At 43.6% G+C, this 26,535-nt stretch overlaps 1 protein-coding gene across 5 annotated transcripts in view; it reads right to left on the bottom strand.

Annotated features, from left to right (window-relative positions):
• Positions 1–12,086: 12,086 nt before the first annotated feature.
• Positions 12,087–26,535, bottom strand: part of NFATC1 (nuclear factor of activated T cells 1) — a 116,301-nt gene continuing 101,852 nt past the window's right edge. For all 5 annotated transcript variants that reach the window (XM_061449629.1, XM_061449624.1, XM_061449626.1 and 2 more), the window contains one exon: positions 12,087–13,729. In XM_061449629.1, coding sequence (XP_061305613.1) covers positions 13,727–13,729 — 3 coding nt within the window. In that variant the 3' untranslated portion in view covers positions 12,087–13,726. The remainder of the gene's footprint in view (positions 13,730–26,535) is intronic.

The raw sequence follows: 26,535 nt of genomic DNA, 5'->3' as shown, positions 1-26,535 counted from the left end.
ATTTTCTCCAGCTGAAAGTATTTGCCAAATTCAGCCAGTTGCTAAATTTGCCTCAAATTTTTCTGTTCTCTGTCGACAGGTTTCTTGTAAAAACAAACCCCTTCTCCCACCTCCAACTTGGAATTACGGCGTTCACCAGTGACACAGTTAGGAAGAAATCTGCCTGTGGTCAGCTCTTTCTTTTTTTTTTTTTTGCTATGTTCTCGTCGGAGCTCACACGTTACAGTAATCAAGCTGGCCTGATAGCTGCGCCTGGCAGCGTGCAGGGGAGGTTTTCCGTTAGCCTCCACCATCCCCGGATCAGCCTGCGCTGGGCTGAGAGCCTTTTCACAGTGTGGGGCTGGAGGTTCATTAGGTTGTGGTTTGCAGGCTGAGTCTTCACTGGACCAGTTCATAATGATGATGTTTCTGTTGTCAACTGCAGAACTGATGTTGCACCTTGGTGATTTGCTTCTGGAGGGGAGAGCTTTGAGGTGACATAGGAGGTGGGAGGCTTTGTGCACTCAAAGTCATTGATCCCGCGGCGTTTCTTGTATCCATGCAGGTGTTAGCTGCAGTGTCCTGGCTAAATCCCATCTGGCACATCACCAGCTCTGGCAGTCTACCTACTTAAAATCACCTCTGTGCTCCTAATTGCAGGAGTTGTTCCTCACTTCCCTTCTATAGCAACAGATTTGTGCATTAACGGCTGGCTGATGCCTGCTGCATCCCTACCCTGCTGCTCCAGGGCACAGCCAAGCCATCCCTTGGGATAAGCAGCAGCCCCATAGACAGGGCTGGGAGGTAGCTGCCTTGCAGCATCAGACAAGAAATGACAGAGACCCAGTGTGAGGTTGCAGCAGGCCTACCCATGGTGGTGGGGCATTATAAATATATTTAAACAAGCTGCCTGAGTCCTAAAATGTGGTTCCAAAGTAATGAAATGCGGTTGTTTGGCAGTGGCAGACACTGCCTTGCTTTCAGGGGCTGCTTTATGACTGTTAGTGTAGCATAGCCCTTCCAAAACCTCCCCCATTTCTTTCTTGTATTTTCTTATTTATTTATTCTTTTTTTTTTTTTTGTTATTAAATCTATCCTCATAGAGGCTGAGCCAAATTTTCAGACAGAATATTCAGGTCTTCCGTTTATGGCTTTAAGTGAACGGTGGAGTGGGAGTGGATATTATTATAGAGCCCATAAACTGCAGGACCAGACAGATAATGTGGGTACCCGCATTTAGAAAACAGAATACTGAAAATTTTGCCAAGAAAGAACTATTAAAAGAAAAGAAATGAATCTCTGGTGGCAATTTAAAGCGAAGCAAAACTCCTAGTGTGAATGTAATCTCTTTCTGTTGGTGGTAACATTGCATCTTGATTGGAGGCTGCAGCTCCACAGAGAGCTGCAGTCAGCGAGGCCTTTGTTCATGTCCAGCACAGCATAAACTGAGCTGGGCAAACTGTGGCTTGGGTTACGGCGCCACAGCCGCAGGGATTTCCATCAGGACAGGCTTGGATCCACCACGCTTAATCACATTGGCAGAACAAGTAGGACTCAAGACCACCGGGAATGAAGGCACTGCTTGGAGCTTCAGGAACTTCTGTAAAGTTCAGCCACATGGGAGCGAAGGAGGGTTAAACCAAAACCTCACATTCAGAGATTTGGCAGTAAACATTGTATGCAACCCAAGCTGAAATACTCGTTTTTTCATTGTCTTCACTACATAGACACGTCATATATTGCCCCCCTTTTGAATTTGGGAACCAAGGTGCATTCCCTGCCCTAAGCTCTGGACAGAACACTCCTGAAGCTTCCTTTTTGCCATTTGAAATCATGACGGAAACTACAGAGAGGAAGGATTGTGCTGTAGGTACAGGCCTTCTAAAATAATTCCTTCATGCACAGATATAGATAAACAGTGCTGGCCTCTATTTTTACACAGCATAACCAAAAAAAAAAAAAAACACATTAAACTTAGAAAGAAAACTTTCTCATATAATAAGAAACAAAACCATCCCCAAGTATGAACAACAACAAGAACAAAACAAAACAAAACAAAACAAGAATAATTTTGGGCATGTTCCTTTTCTTTCAGTCTTTTAACATTATTCTGTCTGTGAGTAAAGCCTCAACAAGGATTACGTTGGGAATCTTTGAGTTTGTGTAAATATGTATTGTTGCTAGGTTGTGAAGCATCCTAGCTCCATTTGACACAAACCACACACACTAGCAGAATACAGATAGTGAAGGCCACAGGATCAGACTTAGCAAAGGCTGGCTGTTCATCACAGTGATCTTGACAGCTGGAGAAGGCAGCAGCCTATAATGGCCTGATTCCTCCTGGTAGGAAATGAACTCCCCAGTGAGGTGCACCCAATTGTGTTCAGGAGCAAGTAGCAGGGACTCCTGCTTTGTGTAGTATCTGGTCTAAGAACTTGTAATAATGTAAGACTGAAGATAGCAGCATTTATACTGAATACCTTTGCTCAAATCTTTATAAATGTGATCATTGCCCCTGCACCGAGATTTCCTTTTCACCCTCTCCAGGTTGCAGCCTGGGATATTGCAATGGTAGAAGGACAGGATTTGGCCTCACCAGTTAGGTCCATTTGGGCAGCAGAGAGACTTCTTGAGCCTGGTGAAGCTTCACTGGCTGAAGAAAGTCTCCAGTAACCTGGTGACAGCCTGTACAGTACCCCCTGACTCACTGTCTGCCAAGTGACTCACCAGTCACTCATCTATTGCCTACCTGGCAGTGTGTGTTAAAGCCTTTCACTGAGTGCTTCTGTTTTCTCTATTTGCATACATCCCTTAGTGCTCCACGCCATCTGAAATGAGACCCCTCTGTGAGCCAGTGTGCAGACAGCGTGTTTCTCTCTCCAGATTTGTCTCTCCATCATTCAAACGAGCAGAAGCCAGAGGCAAGAAACTGTGGGATTGCCACTGCTGTGCTCTCTGTAGAATGTGGATAAGTTGCTGACCTGCTGAAGGAAAAACGACAGATTGGGAGGACAGTGAGGGTGACCTCAGACCCAGAAGTTCAGCCAAACATCCCAGGTCAGGAAGGGTGGCTGATGAGCTTTGAAATGCTGAGAATCAGCATCCATGGGCCCAAGTATGTAGCCAGACGGAGCCTGAAAATCAGCTGGGACGAGGGTGATGCAACTTCATGCTCTCTAAAGAGCCAGGATGGAGCTGATGCACATGAGCTTTTTTCTTCTGTAAAGCAGCCAAAGTGCAGAGCGACTGCACTAACCCCTTTTGGTTTTGACTGCAGTAAGCTGGTTGTCCTCTATTCCCTTTACCCCCTCAGTGTTTCTTGCACAACATAGCTTTGATCATAAAGCTTTGGAGAAGCAGGGTTTTGAGCCCAATTCTGTTCTCACTTATTCTGGCATAATTCAGGAGTAACTGCAGTTATACTAGTAGAAGATCAAAATCAGCCTGGTTCCTTTTAAATGGGCAAAATTTGTGGTCTGCAGAAAGAAGAAAATAATCAAAGATGTGAACAATAGAGACAGCAGAAGGAGGAGATTTTTTTTTTCTCTCCTTCAAAGTTCATTATTTTCTTGAGTAACTCTTTAACTAATTGAAAAATAGTTTTCTTGGGGAAAAAAAGTCCCACAGTACCTAAACATTTGGCATTGTGATGCAAGGTTTTATAGAAGAAAACAAAAATTGGAAAATCCCATCAGCTGAAAACAGTACTGATGCTGTCTGCAGTGGCAACTTGTATTATGAGACAGAATACGGCAGTGCTGGGATGTGTGGTTTCACTTATAGAAGAGCACTGACTGAATTCCATTGAGTAATGTCAAATGAATATTCAGAAAACAAGAGCTGTAAAACATTGCTCTTTTCCCATCCCGATGTGGAAGGTTAGTGCTGGGGGGAACAGCATCCAGCAGACAGGATTTCTGTACAGAGGCCTGGTCCTCTACTGTTACGATGCTCAGTCAACTACCAAGCAACCAGGAGGTCAAAAGCCCTCCAAGGGTCAACATCATTCTGTGACTGTCATCCCTTGAAGTCCAGTTTCAATGCCTTCAGCATCTAGGAACCCCTCAAGTATGAACCCTCCTAGCTCTTCGTGGTTGGCTGGGGGTATCTGGATCCTCGGCAACTCACCAGGATGCACGAAAGGCACATGGTGTGCTGACAGCACAGCCAGTGAACTGCTGATGTGGTTCCTTGCCAAAGCCTGTCTGCATGCCAAGCTACAGGCAGCCACAGTGTGGGAAGACAGGAGGAGAGAGAAACCCCAGGCACTGACTGGGTTTATCTTCCAGCTGAGTATCAGTCCAGATTAACTGCATGTGCGACCACAGAGGCTTAAACTCATTCCTTGTAATGGTTTTGAAGCATGGCTGTGAAGCACGAAAAATTCAAGAAACAAAGATACTTAGAGCCTTCACAGAGTACAGTCCAGTCTTGTGTCGTGCAACTGACTGGGTTTAGTAAATGGGAAGCTTAATATGCAGTCAGCACTCCTGAGCACATAAAAGAAGGGCCCAAAGGGACTAAAATCTTGATTTCTTGGATCAAAAAATCCCAAGGGGGTTTGACCAAACACCGTGATGGCTGCAGCAGCTCAGCAAGTGCTCAGTAGCGTATCCATAGGAGCCAGTGGCAGGAAAGGTTCCCTGCCCTGAGAGGCAAACATACATACCTTTCTGCTCTCCTGAGAAGTGCCCTCAAAGAGGGGACACGCGACCAGGGTAGCCACAGGAGTCCAGATACAGCACTAGAGTGTAAAACCACAAACCTCAGGGCCAGGCTGCCTCAGTGTCTTTCCTTTCGACCCCAGCAGTTTAGACACATTAAGCTGATAAAGATCTGCCTAGAAAGAAAAGGCCTTTCTGTGTTTTCCATCACTCTGCAAGCCTGTGCTGTAATCTGCATTGGGACTAAAGTGCGTCAGCAGATGGTGTATTGTGTGTTTGTTATCCTGCACTTCACAGCTCCTGCTGTGGGGAAAGGAAGTGTTGGGGTTTTAGGTCAACCACTGCACCAGTAGGTAGCAGTGATAAGTGATGTGCCTTGACCACTGCTTTAGGTAGTGTACTCAAGTCACCAGAAACGCGCAATTCAGCCACAGAAATGTTTTAGAGACACACTGTGTTATATCAGAAATTATTCAACATTATTAGTCAATTAAATGCTCTGTTCTGACTTTAATGCTTATAAAGCTTGTACAGGCCACGTACATGTGAACCACAAATGTAACAATCATTTTCCATTGTTATTTTTAGCAATAAGTTTTACTTCTCTACTTATCTTTTCATACACCCACGTGTTTTAGAAGGAGCTGGGTAGACCAGAATTTATTTACTGTATCTAAGCTTTTATTATGCTTTTTCCTGTGTGGCAATCTGCTCCACCCATATATCCTGGTAACACAGTGGTTCCTGCCTCTCTTGGTTGCTCACTGGTTAGCAATACCAAGGGGTTAATCCGCTAAAGAAAGCATTCCCTCCCTGCAAGCTGGGATGACTGCTAGAGATGCCCTGGAACCCTCTGCCTGTGAGTATTGCCAGAAGTCTCTGGTGCCTGCTACTGTACATCAGAGCAAGATGATCACTGCTACTGAATGATCACATGGATGTTCAAGTGAGGTAGAGCTGTTGGAGCAAGTCCAGAGGATGACCACAAAGATGCTCCAAGGGCTAGAGCACCTCTGCTATGGAGACAGGATGAGAGAGCTGGGCTTGTTCAGCCTGGAGAAGAGAAGGCTCTGGGGAGACCTTAGAGCAGCTTTCAGGGCCTAAAGGGTCCAACAAGAAATCTGAAGAGGGGCTTTTGACAAGGGCAGGAAGGGACAGAACAAGGGGGACTGGCTTTAAACTGACAGAGAGGAGATTGAGATGAGATGTGAGGAAGAAGTTCTTCCCTGTGAGGGTGGTGAGGCCCTGGCACAGGTTGCCCAGAGAAGCTGTGGCTGCCCCATCCCTGGCAGTGTTCAAGGCCAGGTTGGATGGGGCTTGGAGCAATCTGGTCTGGTGGAAGGTGTCCCTGCCCATGGCAGGGGGTTGGAACCAGATGATGTTTAAGGTCCCTTCTGACTCAAGCCATCATAGGATTCTATGTGATTCTGTGATCATTGAAAGGAAGGTGGCCCTGGCTATGGGCCAGTTACTTCACCCTTGTGCTTCAGCAGCCATGTAGACTGCAAGAAAGGTAGAACCCAACTCCCATCCCATCCCACCAGTGTGCACCTGCATGCTCATCTCTGCATGTTAAACCCTGAAACTACTGAGTTTCTAAATCGTGAGTGAGAGTTTTCTGATCTTTTTCACCACTCCTGAAATCGCCTTTCTAAAGTGCTGATGGCAACGTGCGCTGCAGGGAAAACCAAACCAGAAACTCCTACGCCAGCCTGCGTCTTCATGTAGATGATCAGGTTGTCATTTGCATGGTGGGAGCCGTGTGAGTGGCTGCACCAGAGCATCCAAAACCACTTGGTGCCTCCTGCTCCCAGGGGCACTTCCCTGCTGATGGGGTGGTTTTGCTCCTGAGGACAAGGAGGGACAGCAAAATGGTGCTGGGGTTCCCCCCCACAGCATCTCTGCCCAGGCCACACTGCTGAGTTGGAAAGTTAAAGAGAAAAGAGGATGAGTTTTCATACACCCACTGCAGAGACTCATCCTGGGAGTCAGGCAGAGTTTGGTCCCTCCCACACACTGCTGCTGTGCAGCCTTGCCCCTGGAGCCCCTTCACCTCATCCCCTCCTGCTGCTGGACAGAGAAACCACTGTATCTCCACTTTAATCACAGGGTGACGGGCGGTCTCCCTCGGGCACGTCCCAGGGGCACACTGGCACAGGATTTGTTCCCACAGGTGCACTGAAGTGTGGCTGCTCTCAGCTCCCACCCGGCCAGGCCCACACTCCCCCCTGGCAGGGGCAGTGTGGCCATGGCCCCATGGGTCTGTGTTGCTGTGGGTCTTCTCTCCCTGCCCAGCCCATGACGTTGCCAGATGGAAAGCCCCATGCCTTGCAGTCATAAAATCATAGAACCATAGAAAGGTTTCGGTTGGAGAGGACCTTAAGATCATCTAGTTCCATGGACAGGAACACCTCCCACTAGACCAGGTTGCCCAAGGCAACTAGGTTGGTGCCTTGTGGTGTTACTCCTCCTCCCTCTGCCTCTCCTGCTCTTCACACCCAACACACTTTTACCGCCACTAAATTAAGGGATTATCAACAATTTGTCACAAGGCACGGTGGGGGCTGGAGCCTTGCTGAGGAGGGCAGGGCAGGGTGGTTGCTATGGGTCAGAGCCAGAGTCTCATCAGTCCTTCCCAGGCACTGTCCCTCCAGCAGTGGGAGTAGGAACTGCTTGGCTGGTGAGGTCCTTCATGAGGTCCCATGTGCTATAGCCCCTGTATCACCAGTGATGAACTCTGTCCCTCTGCGGGTAGAGCTAGTGTCTCAGCCTCTTGCTGTGGGGTACTTCACAAGGAGCTTGATGCTGGGTAGTAGACATCCTGGTGTGCTGGAAAGGCAGGCAGGGTTAAAAACCAGAGGGGTGGCTGCCTGTGCATGGGGTGGGTGGAAAGCACGGGGGTAATTCATTCAATCTTCTAAAAGGTGTGTGCTCAATTTATTGTCATCTTCCAGCTAGAGCCAATCTGGTTTATAGGATAAAATATACAAGAAGCTCACGGTAAAAAAAAAAGTAAAAATAATAAAAGGAAGAGATTGCCAGGAGGATGAGAGGAGTGGGCTGGAGCAGCTCAGCTCAGGCAGGAGCCCTGGAAGGGGGCCAGGGAGGCAGGAAAGATCCATGAGGAGTTTCCTGTAAAGAAACCATTCAAGAAATTGGGCAGAGGCAGCATGCATGTGACTCCTGTGCAGCTCTGCTTGGGTGGAGGGAGAGCCATGGTCTGGGAAAGCAGCCCAGCCAAGAGATTTGGAGAGGGGAGAGGGGGGAAAGAAGGTGCAGTTTGGATCAACCTGATCCAAAACAATATGTGGTTTGTATTTTCTGAGCAGAAAATTAAAAAAAGAAGCAAAAAAGTAAGCAGACCAAAAGATTTCGTGTTGGAGGAAATGTCATTTTTCCTGTTTAAAACCAAAACAAACTGAAAAATCCCAGTTAAAAAAATCCTGCCAAGCACTGAAATATTTTCTGGTGAGGCCCAAAGATCTCTGCTCTCCCCCAGTACCATGAAACTGGTGTTATTGGAATACCCTTCAACTGGATGGGAACAAGACTGCATTGAATTTTGGGACAACCTCAACCATGGGAGTTCTTGGAGTTGGGTTTGTAAATGTCACCAGTGCAGGGCCTAGAAATGCATCTGAAAATGCAGAGTCTGTTCTCTTGGGATGTCCCGGAGAGACAGACAAATAACCTCTCAGCTAGCAAGTCTTCCTGCTCCCATCCCAACCAGCCTGATGGTCCAGGGATGGTCCAAGCAGGCAGAAACCAGCAGAAACCTCCATAGGAAAGCCAAGAGAGTGACACCAGCAGAAGTAAACCCTCACTCTATTCAGATGCCAAAGGCTTGCTTACAAACTCCTTCAGCATCATGGGCATGTGGTGGCCCCAGCAGCACATGTAGGGCACATTCACCCAGGCAGCTTAAACCAGCTGTGTGAAGTGCATGACTGCCCAGCTGGGTAGCTGCTCCTGCTGAAGAAGCTATGGACCAGTGCAGTCAAGTAAATGAACTGGCCATTGGGCTGAGAGTAAGCCCTGGGCTCTGCCACTGACACCCATTGTCAGCGTTTGCTCTATGTTAATTTCAACCCAAAAGCCCTCTGCCAGTGGCACTGAAAACGGGCTGGGTACAGAGGCTGCGGAAGAGGTGCTGGAAACTGATGCTCACAGCACTTTTGGAAACTCTTCCCCCGAGATGCAAAAAAAAAAAAAAAGGAAAAAAAAGGGATTTCCTAAAACAACTGAAAATGAATTTGCCACATCTGCAAAGAGTGGCTTGTGGGTTGCCTGCCCCTGAAAGTAGCTAAGGAAGTCCTGCAGTCAGCAACTTTTCAGTTTAAACGATGAAAGCTAATGTACCCGTGATGATGGCAATTGCCAGGTGTACTACCAGTGCCTTAAACCCTCAGAATGCAACCATTTGAATTGTTAAAAGTTCCATGAGTTTGCAACAGTACAAAAATGTAGCCTCTTTGGCCAAAGAAAAGCTGGTTCTGGAATCAGTAACAGCTTGTAGTGAAAGCCAACAGTATGAGAGTCTGTAACTGATCTGCTCTGAGCAAATTATTTGGCTACCTGAAGAGAATCAAAACCTTTATGTTATTTTGGAAAGAGGGTCAAAGAAGGAAAACATTAACTCACTGAGAAAGAGGAAACAATACAGGCAAATTAAGATGGGCAAGTGCTCGATCTCCATACTGGGCACGTGCAAAGGTGGAGAAGATGGGACTCACTTTAGTTTGACGAACAATCCAATCACAGCTTCTGACATAAAATTAGACCATTTTTTAAAAAAAGAGCTACATAAACCAGTAAGATCTTATGCCATTGACCTTAACACTTCTCTGTAATATACTTGATGAGAGGGATTTTTACTTTTACTGATACAAATTCAATCTATTTACAGTGATGAATGCAATAAAATTGCACACATTGTGAAGGAAAGCTTAACTTCAAGGTGGTACAGCTCTGTCCAAGAAACTCAGCTCCTTGAAATTTGCCATTTTCAGCAGGAAAGGAAAAAATCTCAAAGCTATGACTCCAGCAAGGCTATTCATTCAAACAGCACCAGATGGATGTGTGGGATTCACCTTCTGCTTTGGTTATGAATGAAAGTAGCCAGATAGGGGTTTGCAAAAGGCTATTTTTGCTTAAAGAAGTCTGGTCAAGATGTGGTTAATGCTTGGGTCTGCTGTGCTTTGAGGAGGGGTTGTGTGGAAATGAGAGGGAAAGGAAGCTCAAAGGAAACCAGGTAGCACAATGAACAAAGTATGTTGCTTAGATGAATTCGGTATGTGGCCAGACATTTTGCTTTGATACAAAATGATGCCAGAGTCTCCAGGAAACATAGCGAATTTGTGAATGAGTTTTCAGTATTTTCCTTTTTCCAGGAACCTCACCAACAATACGGCTCATGCTGTCCATATGAGGTGTAAATGTCACTATTTCCACCATCCAGAGAGAGAAGCAGAGGAAGAGCATTTTGACTGACCTCTGAAGAGCTGGGCTATATTTGGGTTTTAACGGGTTTGGAGCATCTGCCTCTCCTTAAATTGTGAAGGGTTTGGGATAGCAGCCCCAGGGAAGCCAGGTGTGAGTGAGCAGGATGTGTCACCCTTTACTCACAGGAAGAAAAACCTGAGGCAGAGATAGGCCATCACTCAACAAAGGCTTAAATGCATATTTGTGCCTCCTTCTTCTTGAGGACTTTTTGAAACGTGTTTAAATGCTTACTGAAATCCGGACCGCTGCGGTAGGCTTGCAGTTGTGCTTATATACTTCATAATTTGCCTTTGGTCCAGGAAAATTGAAGCAGGTCGCGTTTTTCCAGCATTTCTGTATGTTTTGTCCTATCAGGTGTCACCCGTTGGTACATACAAATGTGTCACCTGATGAGGTGACTAGAAACCCAGACCCGTGTTCAGCCCAGCTTTGACCAAGCTGACACCCTCTTTGTTGCCCCTTCTCCTTCAGGGCAGAGCAGCAGAGGGATTCAGGAGTAGGACCCATCATACAGATCCACCACACATACGCAGCTCATGGCAAGCCAACTCTTTCTGTCAATCTGTGGGCAGCCCTCCCCTCACAGAGCTATGAAAGCCTCCAGCCTAGCAAAACTGTCTCTTGTACCTACCGCACTGAAGACCACAGATCCAAAGCCTACCCTTATAACCCACGCATTTCAGGAGCAGTTCCAGGGAGAGCAAAAGAAACTGTTGTCCAAGCAATATATCCAGATGCAAGTACTTTGTTGCATGATTAAAAACGTAAGTTTGTTTCACCACCTAAAATTCATCCAGAGGGATTTTTTTAATAGATAGAATCATCCCTGGCAAAAGTCTTTTTGAACATACCTACCAGGACTACGCTCTAAGCTTGGCGCGTTGTGGCTTTTTGGCTTTGCTTTGTTTTCAAAAAGGGCTGATGAAAACCATTTTCATAAACTGACAGCAACAACCATAACACACGTACAAAAACAAGATAGCAGTCTCATACGGAAAATATTTCTGCTTTCGTTTTTATTTTATGAATACATATACAAGAGATGCATAATCTTCCATTATCCAGGCTTAAAAGTAACAGGTTGGTTTTGTTTGGTTTTTTTTTTGTTTTGTTTTTTGGTTTTTTTTTCCAAAATAGCTTAAAGAGGAAAATAAAAAGAAGGATGAAGGAGGTGCAACATACCCAAACCATACAGTTGAAAACCTTGCTAAAATTACTGCTGAAATGTGAACACGTGGAAGGTGTGTCTCTGTGTGTGTGTACTGTTCTGTATTGTTAAAAGCCTCACCCAAGGCATTGATGTATATGAATAAAAAAAAATGCTTTGGCATAACCAGAGATTCCTCCATGCATGTTTTGTTGACATTTCTGAAATACTGGGAGAATAAAATCTGAGAATTATAACATATATCACTTTCTCTCCTTGGCAGGAATAACTTCAAATGCAGGGGGGAAATGAAGAAGAGTCTGTTGACAAGAGACTTTACTTCCATACTGACAGTTATATTAGCAGGATGCAGCAGGATGCAAACAGCTTCAAATAGAAGAGATGGAGATATATATTTTTATATATGTATATAATGTAAAAATGCTTATTTTATATGAGAAAGGAAGATTTGTCACGATAACATAAAATGAACCACTCTAAGACTAGCTTCCAGCAAAACGTTTTGCTTTATTGGATCTATTTTCTAGCTACAAGTCAAGCTGACATCTGTCAAGCTTTTTAACTTTTTATATGGCAGTCTATAAGAAATGTTTCATGCAACGTCTACAACGCTAAATACAGGGTAAATAACTGGGATTAAACAGGTGAGGAATAACAGACTATTATTAGGACCAATAACATCATAGTATGTACATATAGCCATATTATATTCTCATGTCTTCACAGTAATGTGCAAATGTGACAAATATGGCTTTAAATTTTTTTTACTAAAGAAAGTAAGACAGAATTATACAGAATAATGTTTTAAAACGCTTAGGAGGATTTCACCTGTTTGTGAAACCTGTTCAATCTTCATTGCATTAGGGTTAAGAAGCCACCCGAGCACGGAGATGTAGTTCAGGTGTACTTCCAGAAGGGGGCAGAGATTCCTAAGGCACAATATTAATGTTAAACATTTTTAATTTAAGTCATGCTATTTTATTTTAGTTTCGTTTTTAATTTTTTTTTTGGTTATATGAAATAATAGGTTGGTTGTAGTTATATAATAAGCGGCTGATTGTAAAAAATACAATGTTAAAGGCTACACTACATGCCTACCTGTAGCTCCAGAAACGTCAGCTAATCTGAAAACACACTATACAGCGCTGCATATTAAACCTTTGTGGGTTTTTGGTAATATTCTTTTTCATACACGTAGCAGAGAGTTATAAGGCTTCTGTGGAATAATAACATTATAACTGAACAAATATTTTACACTCTTCCATAATGGTATTTACAGTTACTATAACTCGTATTTTGCCATTTGGTAAATAACATGTATCTTGTATGCATCCTTCTTGCCTATCTAAAGTGCTTGCTTAACTGCATGAGGAAAGAAAATGCATACCTGCTTTAGGTGCAACAAACCCTCAAAAGAAGTAGCTGAAATATTTGTTGTGGATCTGAAATGCATTCTTAGAAATTGAAATTATTGCTAAATTCAGTGCCCTCACTAGGCAATCATCTATATTATTTGTCATATATAAATATATGCATATATACTAGTATGTATGTACATGCATACACATTCATCTATCATGTAAAAGATAGATTTCAATTTTTTGTCCATCAACCTTTTTTAGTTTGTGCTATTCAACTCACTTGTGCTATGACTGAAGCCGGATTAAAATCAAAACCTTAACATGCTACTGCTAACAACCCTATGATTCATTAGCACATAATAAAGACAATATGTAAAAGAAAGCTGAGATGATGACAAATCAGGAGGCTTTTGAAATGCACTGAGAATAAGGCAATAGGCTGTACATTACAGCAGAGGAAAAGCTGAAGAAATTCTGGAATTCATAAACGCATCTTACTGGAGTAGGGATTGCTCTCCCTACTTTGCTGCAGAGTCCTACGCTTTTTTCCAATTATCACTCTCCAGAATGCAAGCTCTATAGTTTCTGCACCTACCAACACTTTTAATGGTAGCAAATTCAAAGCTTATTAAAAATGCCCTGATGCCACAACCTGGTAAAATAAGGCACTTCCAGGGCTGTATTCCAGCGGTGCCATGCCAAAAAGATCAGCACTGGGAAGAAGCACTCCGATTTTGCTGAGTTTCCTAGTTTTGTCCCATGAAATGCGCCCCTCCTCTTTCTTTCGAGATGATTTTCTTTGCAAAAGCTGTTTCATCAGTTGAAGGTGAGGAGCTGCTTCTTTGTAAGCAAGAGATAAATCTTCAGTTCCTGACATTCAGTAAGGTGGAAGATCAGAGTGGTACCAGGCAATGTCTTCAGTCTATTCAATATCCCTCTACTTGAGCTGACATGCCAGCTGAGTCAAAAGTGTGTGTGGATTTCATATTAGGCCCGTACTGAAAGCTATGAATGGACATTGGTACTGGAAAGGTCATTCCTTATAATTTCATTTACTGCAAAGAAAGAAAACAAGAGAAAAGGAATTGATTAGCATCCCACTGCTGCAGACAGTTCTCTTCATCACAGAGTCCCCCCAGATTTGCATCCGTTCCTTGACAGCTTCAGTACAGCTCCAAACAGGAGGCGTAACATTACGAGATAGCTTGTACAGGCTGATCAAAGTGCAAACCAGCAGGATTAACCAAGGTTATCCACATGCTAAATACTTTGTAAAACCAGGCATCACAAGACAGCAGCATCCTGGATCCTTGATTGCATCCAACATATTTAACATTTCAAATCAGTTACAGAAAAAAACATTTCATTTGCTCTAGAACTGGATCGGAAATGTAAAGCAAAGAGAATCATAGGAAATCTTAGAATAATCTACTGCTTCCATTAGAAAAAAAAACACATTTGGAAAGTATGTTAGCCATGGTAGGTACTGATGGCAGAAAGCTGCTAGCCACTGAACCTGGGTATGTGCAGCTGCAATGCCTAGATAGACTACAACTTCATGTGCTGATTTTTTCCACTGTCGGATGGTATTAGCTAAAAAAACAACCCCAAAACAAACAGAAGAGAAGAACTGCTGCATGCTTGCCCAGACCCAGGAGCTGGTAACATATATAAATATATACTCTCCTTTCATGGCAACCAACACACGTGGACACACAGTCTTTGCTCCTATCCGCACAGACAGATGGGAGGGACGAGCAAGTTAAAACCCTTGGCAAGAGTCAGAGGAAAGAATAAACAAGGTTCCCCATCTCAGCATCAGCCAGTCAGACTGCATCTCCACTGATAAAGTGTTGTTTTCTTTATTCACGAGTCTTCTTTCATTCTTTTCCCCCTCCCCTGCAGATCATCAAGCAATACAGTTTCCCACACTCCAATTATGTTCATTTATCAGCTTGTGATTTTTGGCAGATGGACAGGAAATGACTGAACCTGGCAAAGGCCATCTACAGTGGACTACACAACATCCCTTTTATTTCCACCCCACCTCCCTGCAGCGACTACCACCACCTGATTTACATGAAGATAGATAAAATGCCATCAGTAGGGCTATCACTGCTTCTGAGTTTCCCTGACATTGCTGGGAGTGGGAAACACATGCCCACGTCATGGAAGCACCACAGAAAAGCCCATGTTTTCCTTTCCTCGTGGGCTGCTGCTCGCAGCCATCCAGATAACTTCTTGTATTTACTGGAAAAGACCAAGCCTGTCTAAAAACAACTTCCTGAAGCAATTAGTTGGTTTGGGGTTTTGTTTCTTTTTTTTTTCCTTCTTTTTTTTTTTTTTCCTGCAGACCCATTGCCCATTTAGTAATTGCAGCACATGAATCAGGCAGGATTTGTGTCACAGGTCCTGGCCACCGAAACCACTTCTACTCATGGATACGCACACCATACTTCAGAAAGGAAACATCAGTTGTATTTGCAACTACCTATTTATGGCAGCAAACTAAGAGTGGTATGGAAATGCGATGTGAAGACAAAGCATTTCTTTCTCTTGAGAGTGCCAGTTCATCTTTAATATTACCAAACAATGGAAACAAACTCAAGCAGCAATTCCTGCTCTGTGTCAAAGACTGCCTTGCATGCATCCAAACACAGCAAGGAGTGCTACTCTGTTTACATGCTGCAAGACTCAGGACAGCTTTCAGGATCGAGCCTCTGCCTTGAATGCAAACAGCGCACTTCTGTAGGATGGTTCTTCCATGATGCTTTTGTAAAGATAGTTTCTTTGATAAACTTCTCAAAGTAACACTGGGTATGCAGCAAAACCACACAGTGATACCTTGGTGTTGAGCACGACAATGAAAACAAATCCTCATATAGGACAGCCAGTGTCACAGTTTTGCTAACTTTCTCTCAAAGTTTCTGTTACATCAAAGAAAACTAAGATACTACTCCAGGCTATCATCAGTCTTTGTACAGTCTTCAAAGTGCTTCAGCAAAATGTGAGCTAAGCATCATTGGTATTTCACAGAAGGGGACATGGAGGTGGAAAAGCAAAGGGGCTCCCCATCTCAGTTAGGATTAGCACTCAAATCTCAAACTAAAGCTACAGCACACACTGAGGTACTCCTGCTTGATTCACTCAGTAATACTTTCAAAAGTAACACCCTCCAGCCCACAAGCCCCTGCTTTCCTATTGAAGCATCTGTAAAAGTATTTCAGAAGAAACTTGATGACATGAGGGTCTAAGGGCCAAAGGTTCATCTCCAAATTGGCTGACTTTTCCAGCCATGCTAGGCACCCTCACCTGAATCTTCTGTCACTTAACCACTGTAGGACACATGGCTTACCCTAGAGACGACAAAACTTTTCATTTCAGCTGGAAGCCCATGTGCCTTGTCTGAGACCATAAGACCACCATGGTCCTTCGGCTGCATTCTCTCTAGATCTCAGGAGCCAAACCAATCTTTCCCCAGCTGAAATAACTCATAATTTAATTATTGACTCAAATAGGATACAGACTAGACCTTCAGCTTTATTCCTCAGTTTTATATGTTACTTTCTTAACATAGGTGGGCTTCTGGTACCTTTATGAGTAGCAGTCAAGTCTGGAGGCCTCATGTAACATCTGAGAGCTGTTCAACAACAGTCACTAGACGATGTCAGCATGGACTTGGGAGAAAAATGAACCTCAACTAAAGGGCAACCCTTGCCACCAGATCTCACAATACAACAGGGCAAACAACACAAAGAGGATGTTTATCATCTCCCTCATCCATGGTGGACCACGGATGGCATAGTTCAGACACAGGTCTCTATTTTTCTGTTGCTTGTTTACCTTTACCCACCACAGTGTTGAAAATGCAAAAATTCCCAATTAACACAGTGGAAAAAACCTACAGAGAGGGACAAGGGTGCACACAGAAGAAGGCCCAGGTGGGGCGACACATGATTTAGCAAAGCAGCTGATCTTGTAGAGGCAGACTGCTAGCAGAGAGCACTAAACATGAGAGCTGAAAGGGGAAGTGCGCTGAGAGCGGGCTTTCCCAAGCTGCCCGCCAAAGCACCTGAGGCTGGAAGGAAAACCCTCCGGCGGATGTGGACATGGGGAAACAGGTGGCAAGCACGTGAAGTGCCCTGAGAGACACTTGGTGGGTTTGGCCACAAGGATGATCTCCACCACCTCCAGCTGCAGGGTCTAGCACTCCTGTGAAGACACTTCTTTCTCCCTCCAGGGCTGAGAAACAAATGCTGAGCGAAAACTTGTTGGGGGAAAAATGCGTTTTGGGTCACTCAGAGTAGTTTCAAAACTCTTTAGCATCAACATTTTTTATTTTACATTTCTGGAAAATTTGCTTCTTTTAATAGTCCAAAACATATTAATTCTTCTGTTACATGTTAGGAAATGTTTTATTTTGGATCAAATGGAATCTTTTGGAATGTTCTGTTCAACCAAAATTGATTTTTTTTTTAAGAAAACCTCAAATTTTCTTGTTGTAGGTTGACCCAAGATTGTCCTTCCCAACAGGAAATCAAAATTCTGTTACTGAAGTATGGCTCTGCCATCTGAAGCATCCTGTATGTCTGTCTGTACCAGTGTCACATCAACCAAAATGGCCAGCAGCCAATTTGTTGGGAAAGAGCACAGGAACCAGGTACACCCCCAGAGATGATTTCTCTAGTACACCTTTACTCTGCTGAAGGGCTTAGTGAGTAACAGGAATTCTGCATGCTCATTTCTAGTGAGCTTTGATGAACTTTCTTCTATTAAGTTTTCTAATAACCTTCTGAACCTGTTTTGGCCTTCACAGTTTCCTGCAGCAACAGGTTCCACACTTCAGGGATGTGCTGGTGGAAAAAGTACTTTCTTCTTGGTTTAAATTTGCTTCCTGATAATTTGATTCATGCATCATGTGAACGAGCTGATTGTTCCCTGTTCACCACCTCCTTTGCTGCCCATCACACTCCTTTCTCCTTGGTAACCTCAAGGCTCCACTTGGTCCTGTAGGACCACTGCAGAACTCCCCAGAGAGGTTAAGACATATTGCTCATGGAGAGAAAATAACTGGTGTTTTTCTCTTAGTTACCACCTTTCTAACAAAATGTTTAATTTATTTTTCAGGAGAGTCAGCTGGTTGCTGCTTTGAATGCTTGAGTTTTGGCTTACAAACCTGCTACTACAGGAGGATTGTGTGTGCTCCACAGAACAGCAGTATTCAGTGTAAGTGGTATTTTGGACTGGTTTTGAGCTTCATTCCTATAGCAAATGCTGGTCTTTGATTCTGCTGCTGCTTGGATACAGATCCATTCACATCTAAGTACCATTCCAGGAGCAGTTGTGTTTTGAACGAGTGCAACCTCTTTTGAAGAAAAGCTGCAAAGGCTTTATGCTCATTTTTAAAACAACATAACCTGAGTACTCAAAGACACCCATTCTACAGACAGATGAGATCCAAAGAATTACCTGTCTTGCTGAAGGCCCTACATACAGCTTAGCGGCAGATCTGGAACAGCATGCAAGATGTTTAATTTTCAATGCCTACATTAGCCCAACACTTCCCTTAAAGCAACAGGTTAACCCTATCAGATCAAACAGCTGAGTACAATGATTTACAGCACCTTTGTCATCAGATTTTTTTTCACTGTTTTTCTGCTGGCTTTAGGGAGGGGGGCCACTGTCGCTTTTATAGCTAACACCTACAGTTCCCCACAATGCCTTCCTTCAACTGATGGTTTTCCATTGTCATGTTCAGCTTTTCCACTGACAGAAAGTAAAAAAAATTAATAGTGCTGAGAAATGCAGGTAACACGTGACCTCTCTACCTGTCAAGGCGTCTGAAAGAGGAACCTTTCCTTTGCTAAACAGCAGATGCCACAGTAGCAGGATGTGGTGAGCTGTTACACCACATTTTAGTTTAATAAGGAGTTTTTTTCTTCTTGTATTTTAATTTTGCTTTAAAATGCCCTTGCAATGGAAATTTTTGCTTTACTAATTAGCAAAATCAGTATCTTACCGATGCAACAGTTTGGGTTCTTGCATGGAACAGGACAACCAGATATATCTGAACAAATGTGGGTTCCATATATAGATGTGAACTTCATAGGAAATGGAATATTTTTAACATTTGGTGGCTGTACATGGATTCCATCAACTGGCAAAACTTTAAATTTCTGCAGATTTCTGCTTTCCTTGTATCTGACTACTAAGAAGGGTAACATTGTGGCCTTTTGTTTTAACAGAATACCTTTTCTTCTGAGGTTCTGACTTTCTGCTCAGATACTGATCTCACTCAAAGAAGCTACAAGGTCAGTGGTGCGGGGACAAGGTACATGCGGTGGGTTTCCACAGTGTGGGAGCTCTCTGGGGCCACAAATACAAAAGCTTGGAAGACTTCATACTCCTTGGGGTGAATGTTCCCAAGAATCTGAAAAAAACGGAAGGTGAGCTGAGAGCCACGGTCAAACACACAATTCAACAGTGCTGGCAAGGAACAAATCGAAAACGTATCCCATCTCTGTTCACTTTGTTAGTGGTAACATTAGGGGTCCAATTTCTGTCTGGGTTAAGCCGCTATCTCTTCACACATCGCACACCAATGGCTGTGGAAGTTAACAACCACCCTTCCATTGATTTCAGTCCACTTCAGCAGCAGCCCAGAAAGGCTTGTACAAGTAGACCGAGTAGCAGAATTGTGGGTTGTGTTTACTGTTGCCCCCATTTCCAACTGCACACTTCTCTTTTACATGGGAACTCTGTGGCTCTGTGCTCCACTCTTCTTTAAGGGATGCAATAGACTTGAAGCCAAAGGGCACTGAGAGGTTTTTCACACAGCTGCCACCTTGTGATTTACTGGATATGTACATGTCCCTGTTCCTTCATAAATAGCAACAGCATCAGCTCAGTTCCTTCAGGATGGTTTTTAGTTTCCTTATCAATAGAAAAGCCACATGGAATGTCCCAGGACATCTAGGCCTTCAGGGTCACACCAAGCTTTTTTTCCACAGCTGACTAACCAACCTTTGCTTGTTACTTCTTGTTCACCTGTGACCTCTGGGGACCATCATCACTACGATGGAGCAGAGCTGAGGTGAGGGAGATTCAGATACCATAATGCTTTCTCACCAAAGATGAACAAAAGCAACCTGCTGTGACTGGTGCATGTGTCATGGAAAAAACAAGTAATACCAGCTGCATCTTTCAGGACACATGTGTGAAAAGCCTGTGTGAAATCACGTCTGGATTCTGCCATGTCCAGACAACAATGCTTCATCTTTCAGATCAGTGTAATTGCCCAAGCAATGCAGTGCCACGTTTGGGCACCACGTTTGGACCATGTTTGGCGCTGGTCAAACTGCACAGCTAGGTGTCACATTTGAGCAATCTCCGGAAATGAGCAGCAGTCTTGGAAGCAAAACTACCTTGATTTGGTTCATAGCTTTTGTCTTCCAGCAGAATTCACTAGTCAAGCCTTACATTAGTACAACTACAGCAACATCCAGGTCAGGGAACTCTCCAATACTTCATTACACAGTATGGACGTACCCCTAAGTGCTCTGAAATTCCACTGTTGGCAACAGCTCCCTGGTCACAAGCATTGTGGAGCAGGGATTGTGTTCTCCTCTCCACTGAGTACAGCTCTGACTATGCGGTCAGTGATATACTATATATATATATATATATATATATATATATATATATATATATATACACACCATATACTATTCAGTATATGAACAGGGAAACATAACTCTGGAGTGAGTCTACAAGTCTGATGCTGACACCACGCTACCTGTAGTAATGCTTCTTAGTATGACGTTCACTTTGCTGTCTATAATTACTGCCCTCACATTTTTCCACCAGCAATGCCACATCTTGCTCCATCAGGCTCTTGTGCTTTTGTATGCCCTTCATTTCAAATGAAATTCTACATGTTAGCACCACTGAATTGGAATTCAATGTTACAAATAAATGCAGAGGAAGCAGAAATGCAGAAGTAAAAGATATGTTTCCTCTTATCTTCATGTACAAATTTTATTTAAAGAAAAAAATGGTTAAATATAGTCACACAATACAGTGAGTAAAGAAATTAAGCTCCTGGTATAAACTCTATCCCACTAGAAAAATCCCACAGTTTTTATCAAGGTACCTATTTCCTGACTTCTGTCCTTTCTGACACATGAAAGCTGCAACAAACAAAATCACTGAAAAGAAATAGGGCTGTCTTAGAGAAATTATTTTTCCAAAGCTAGTAAGTATTGTCCTGTGAATGAAAAAACAAATCAGAAAATTATACAAATTCCTGAGGTGCCAGCATGTAATGCGAAACTATAGATCACATTAAAGCTTAGTGAATTAAAAACCAAACAAAACAAGTCTTGTGAAGCAATGGAAAATATAACTTCAACACGTTCCATAAAGAAGTCAGATCTTCTATTACCTCAGGTGTCCTGGATGCGTTTAAACCTTAAACTTATTTTTATCTGTTTAATCATAATAAGCACCACCACAGGGCATGCTATTTTTGGAGACAGTGAATAGGACAGTGGAGCAAGTGAGTGACAACAAGTAGCAGGTTTTAATAAAACATGATCCCACCAATACGAACATTGGCTTGGCACGATGGATGGTATTGTTGTGCATGACAGACATTAACATGGAATTGTTTTCCTACCTGCTCTACCCTCTGCCTTATTGAGATCAACAACTCCAAACAAATGTGACATCTCCCACAGTGGCTGCACTGCGGAGGGCTAATGGGAACGGTTCCTCGCTGTAGTGTGATGACAGCACCGTGTGGCAGTAATTTAACTGGGGCTCTTGACTAGGTGCCCAGACTAAATTAGTCCCATCCTATCGCACCACAACTCCTGGGTTTGGATTTTTTTTATCCCTCCCATATGCAACCCTAGAAAACGCCCCACGTCTCCTGCTCTGCAAACATTTAGAGATTAATTCCCCAACTGCTGGGAATTAGCACAAGGATCGGGAGAGCCACAGTGATTCCCAGAACACTGGGGTCTAAACTTTAGCTCGTTTTTACTCCTAATCTGAGGGTGACCGTGCTCAACCTGCTTTAGCTTTTATACCAAAGAATCACAGAGTCAACAGGAATTTTCAGTAGCCCTTACTGAGGCCAACCCTGCCTGGAGCAGCTGGGGTTCGGGCTATGCAATGGCTGCAGAATCTGCCCCAGTATGATGCAAGCCACTTTTGACACACACACATACACACACGCGTGAGGGTAGGGCTGGGCAACGGAGAAATAAACCGCATTTTAACCAAAATTATGTGTTTACGTTCCTGAGAGCATCTGTAAGGGAAACAAAACAGATGTATTTTACACTTTACACAAAATTTCCACATAACAGAAGAACTACGCAAATGCTACCTAAAACCAGAGGTCGATACTGCTGGAAGCTCTGTAGGTACCAGTCGGGAAGCAATAAGGAAGAGCACGCACCGCTTTGCTACAGACAACAGCAATTTGCTCTCACTGTAGCAAATACAGCGATACAAACTGACCGTGGTGATCAGTTTTACTTTCTGGTTTAGCGCCCAACAGTCAAATAGCGTTGTCAGACCCTGGCATTCAAAAATAATGCCCCGAAGCATGACAAGTATGGATTCAAAATTGAAACAAATTTAAAGCAATTCTGCATTTGCCCGTTTTTTAGCCTCCAGACATCTCTGGCAGCATTTATTAAAACGCAAATGCAACAGAAATGAAACCTCATTTTTTTCTTCCTACTCTCATAGTTCTGATCCCACCCCACAAGGTTTGCTGTATCTCACAACTAGCAGTCAACCATGGCATAGGCAACACTTGAGACATGAGGCTCTCAAAGCACCCATAGGTAGAAGAGTAGGGTTAAAGCCTCCCTGATGCCCCACGGGCTGGCAGCTCCTGAAATTTACAGGCAGTGAATGGAAGAGGGGTAGTGGGTCTGGACCACGGTGGAAAGCTTTGAGCCCGATGCTGGAGGCTGCTACTTGGAGACCTCCTGCCCTGCCAAAGGACCATCCCATGTGCACGCATCCAGTCCAGCACTTCTGTTTCTGATGGCAGCTGGCACCAGCCTTTTGGGCCTCACATAGTAATTTGTATCAGGCCAGACCTGACCACATAACACAAGAAGGGGTTTCTCCATGTGCTAAAAAAGTGTCAGATTAGCTTTAGAAAAAATACCAAATTCTGAGGGTACAGAAGGAAAAAGCAAAAAGAGAATCCATAATCTCTATGACTTACTGATTTCAGAGTTTTTAAAAAGCCAAATAAGACTGAATTTCTCTATCGATTCTACAATTATTAATCTTTTTAGAAGCTTTTCCAACATTGCACATAATGAGCAATTCATCAAAGCATATTAGGTGCCACAGAAGTTGCATTCGGTATAAAGGGGTCATTAAGTTTCTTGTAATTGCACATTACTGAAGCTTTTGTTAGTTCTAAATCAAATCAATGGGATGTGCACGTATACTCTTTAATTGACTTTATGTAATAATAGTGTGGCCCCTAGTGATCATCTGGAATCCTCCAAAATTAGCCACCTTTTGCTGCTGTTCATAAAAAACAGCTCATGTGCAGTTGTGAATATCAAATAAAGCCAAGAAATAATGAATGGATGAAAGGAAAAAGCACCCTGGGTCACACAGGAGCATTTGCTGTGTGTCTTTTCTTCCTACAGCAGAGAACAGCCAAAAGACTCAGCTCTTCCTCCACTCAACCAGCTTCAAGGTCGGATAGACTTCAGTAGAAGTAACATTGGGCCTCAACAATAAAAGTGTCCTGGAGATATGTTTTTTGAGCAAGAAGGGTTGTTTTTTTAAATGTACCCTACTTGCCCTATTACCATCATCAATACCTCTTTCCTTTATAGCTCTTTTCACCAGCAAACCTCAAAGCGCATGCTAAACAGAAAAGATCAATGCTATTATTCACATCATCTAGCAAAGAGGGCACCGAGGCAGGGACAACGCTAGGATGCTGCTGCATATACAAACATGATGTGCCTATGTGCTGCTTTGTGGGGTGACCACTGTTGGGCCACATTCCCACCAACGCTGTGGAGAAGGCTGAGCTTTGTTTGCTGACCCATAATTCACAGGGGGGTTGCTCAGGCGTACAGAATGATGGCCATGAGATGACTCAGTGAGTGGCCACATGCTGCTCAATGGAAGAGAAAAGCTGGGTGCGGCTATTGTGTTTGGTTAGAGAAAAGAAATCCACCTATGAGCCTGCTGGAGGCTAGGCTGGGGAAGGTCACACTAGCTGGGGGAAAGCCTCAGGTGATGGAAGACGGCTGCTAAGCCATGGGCACTGAAGCAGGGCTAGCTCTGGGAATCTGCACTGGTGGCTGCAAATAGCCTGTGAAAAAAAATGATGCAGGCAAATTGTCATGCAATTAATTTGCTTGTGCCATGATGACCTGGCCACCACCATAATGCGAGCTGTACGCAATGCCAAGGGATTTTATTTTAACCACGGCGGCATCTGTTGCTGAAGATCACTGCAGTTCAAAGAGGAATACATGTCCTCTCCGCCGCAGTGCCTTGGAGAAGAGTATTGGCAGTGGTTAATGATATTCTTGTGTTGGTTTTTCACCACACTAACTACACTAAGTAAGGACCTTTCCATGACAAAACTCCTGTACAGTTTGGCTCAAGTTTGATCCAAAGGCTGATTTAGTGGAGCCACACTGGTGACATATCAATACAAGCTGAGCCACAGTGGGGAAACCAACAACTGGGTGTTACAAGGTGCTCTTCCCAGCACAGTAGGTGCAGCTGTGAAAACCACTACATCCAGACAGCTGCTGGACTCCAGTACTCCTCAAATGCTAAAACCACATGAGGATGCAAGCCTCTCAAATTAGAGTAGCTGGAAGAACACTTTTATTCGTACATGGCCCCAGTGCAATAGAGCTGCAACATGGCAAAATGTCTTTTCCTCTTTTCCCCTCTCCCACATGCTGTGTTAAGCTGCAGAATGGCTCCTTAGGCTGGACTGGCAGAGCAATGTCAACAGAAAAAATACCAGGTATGGCTGCAAAAATTCAGTAAGAATCACAGCTGGGCTCTCAGGGAAGTAGGAAACCTTTCCCCTGGCAGCTCAGTGCTTGACATAAGAACTGTGCTGAAGCTCAGTGCTCTCCACTAACGGGGAAATTTATTGTGCCCCAAGAACGAAGCCCACAGGCAAACCTGAGGCCAGCACTAGAGAACTAGGAAAAAGGCACTTGAAAAACACAGGCATACAACACTCATCTCTCAAGCACACTTAAGGACCTGAAATTGTATTCAAAATGTTTGCATTACACTTTCCAAACAACCACTCGCTATGTGTGACAGACTTCTGCCTCATTTTGAGTACTTGGACTCAAAAAAACCCTCACTTCTTGATAGCTGAGAAATGACAGGGTGCTTCCACAGCCCAGGCTGTGATCTGGCAGCACATCCAAACTCCACTAGGAATCTGGCTTTCACTTTGAGAGGTGCTCCAGGCAACAAAATGAGTGGAAGAACTTTAACAGTAATTCAAGAGTAGCTTTAAAAAATTTATTAATGCTACAATGAAGAAAACTGGCTGCTTACATGAGATTCGGTCAGGTCAAGTCAGCCAGCTCAGATCGGGAGGTGAATGCATGGAGCCTAACACAGCAGCTTTGGAAAATCCACACTACTCATTGCTCAAGGGACAGGAGGCTCCCCACTCCCTCGGGCATACAGCCAGAACACGCAGACCCCAGGACCTAGCTGCAGCCATGCAGATGTGCAACATCTGGCTCAATCTTCAGAAGCATCCTTGTGACAGAAGTAACTCAGCAAGGATCAGCTCTTGCTGAAGACCTTGGGAATGTAACATTTTTCAGGCTGGGGCCTTAGGGACATAAAGGACATTTCATTGATGTGATGAAAGGGAAAAGTTAAGTGCAACGAAGGTTTTGATGAAAGGCTGCACAAGCTGATTGTTGTTTGCCCCATGCAACAGCCTTCCACCACACCTTTTGTAAAACACAGTTACATGAAACAAATTATTATCTCCAGTAGCTTCCGTCTACACACATTTCTGAAATACTTTCATTCCAAAATGTTTTGAGAGGAAACATTATAAAGAATGGAAACCTGGCAATTGATCAGATGGAAACCTCTGTTTCCATTTTACAGAATAGGAAAAAAAAGAGAATCATAAAAAGAATACCCAACATTAACTGCTAAGTAGGGAGATGAAAGATAAGCAGAGGCCAGCCACTAGGAGCACTCATGTGCGGCATGCATTTACCTGCGTTTGGACATGGTTCTGAAGGGTGGGTCAGACCTGTATTTGCCGTTCGTTCAAAACCACATAAACACTTAGCTAGGAACTGGGTTTTGACAGATGAAGATTCAATTTTCTTAAAAACTTACAAAACAAATACCCTGATGATTTTTTATTTTTTTTTCAAAGTATGGACGAAAGCCTTTTCTGGTCAAGACACTGAGCAAATATTTACAGGTGCTGGGGAGACACCGTTTCCTCCCTTTAGGCTTCAACCTGGTGTCTGCCACATAATTTTATCCATTCAATGAATTTTTTTTTCCAGACATCTGCCAAGAGGAAATAACTTTGCTGTATTGGGAGTCTGGGAATCCTAGAAAACAATCTTAAATCCATAAAATAATTGAAGTGCAGTTTTACTGAGCTGTTCAGTTCGATTCTGATTTTTACTACAATGTCAACAAGAGTTTAATTTGTTTTAAAGTTTAGGTTCTTAAATCTGAGTGATATACGGTAGTTTACAGCTTGCTGGCAAAGCTACTGTGGAAAAAAAAATGGAAAGTGCATATAAAGGCGGTTCTAAGTTTGACATTGTGAAAG

Source organism: Pezoporus flaviventris, unplaced genomic scaffold (genome assembly GCF_033815535.1).
Source record: "Pezoporus flaviventris isolate CSIRO_AGI_PZ_B2104156 unplaced genomic scaffold, CSIRO_AGI_Pfla_v1 ptg000007l, whole genome shotgun sequence".
Lineage (NCBI taxonomy): Eukaryota > Metazoa > Chordata > Aves > Psittaciformes > Psittacidae > Pezoporus > Pezoporus flaviventris.
This window is presented reverse-complemented; position numbering and strand designations above follow the sequence as displayed.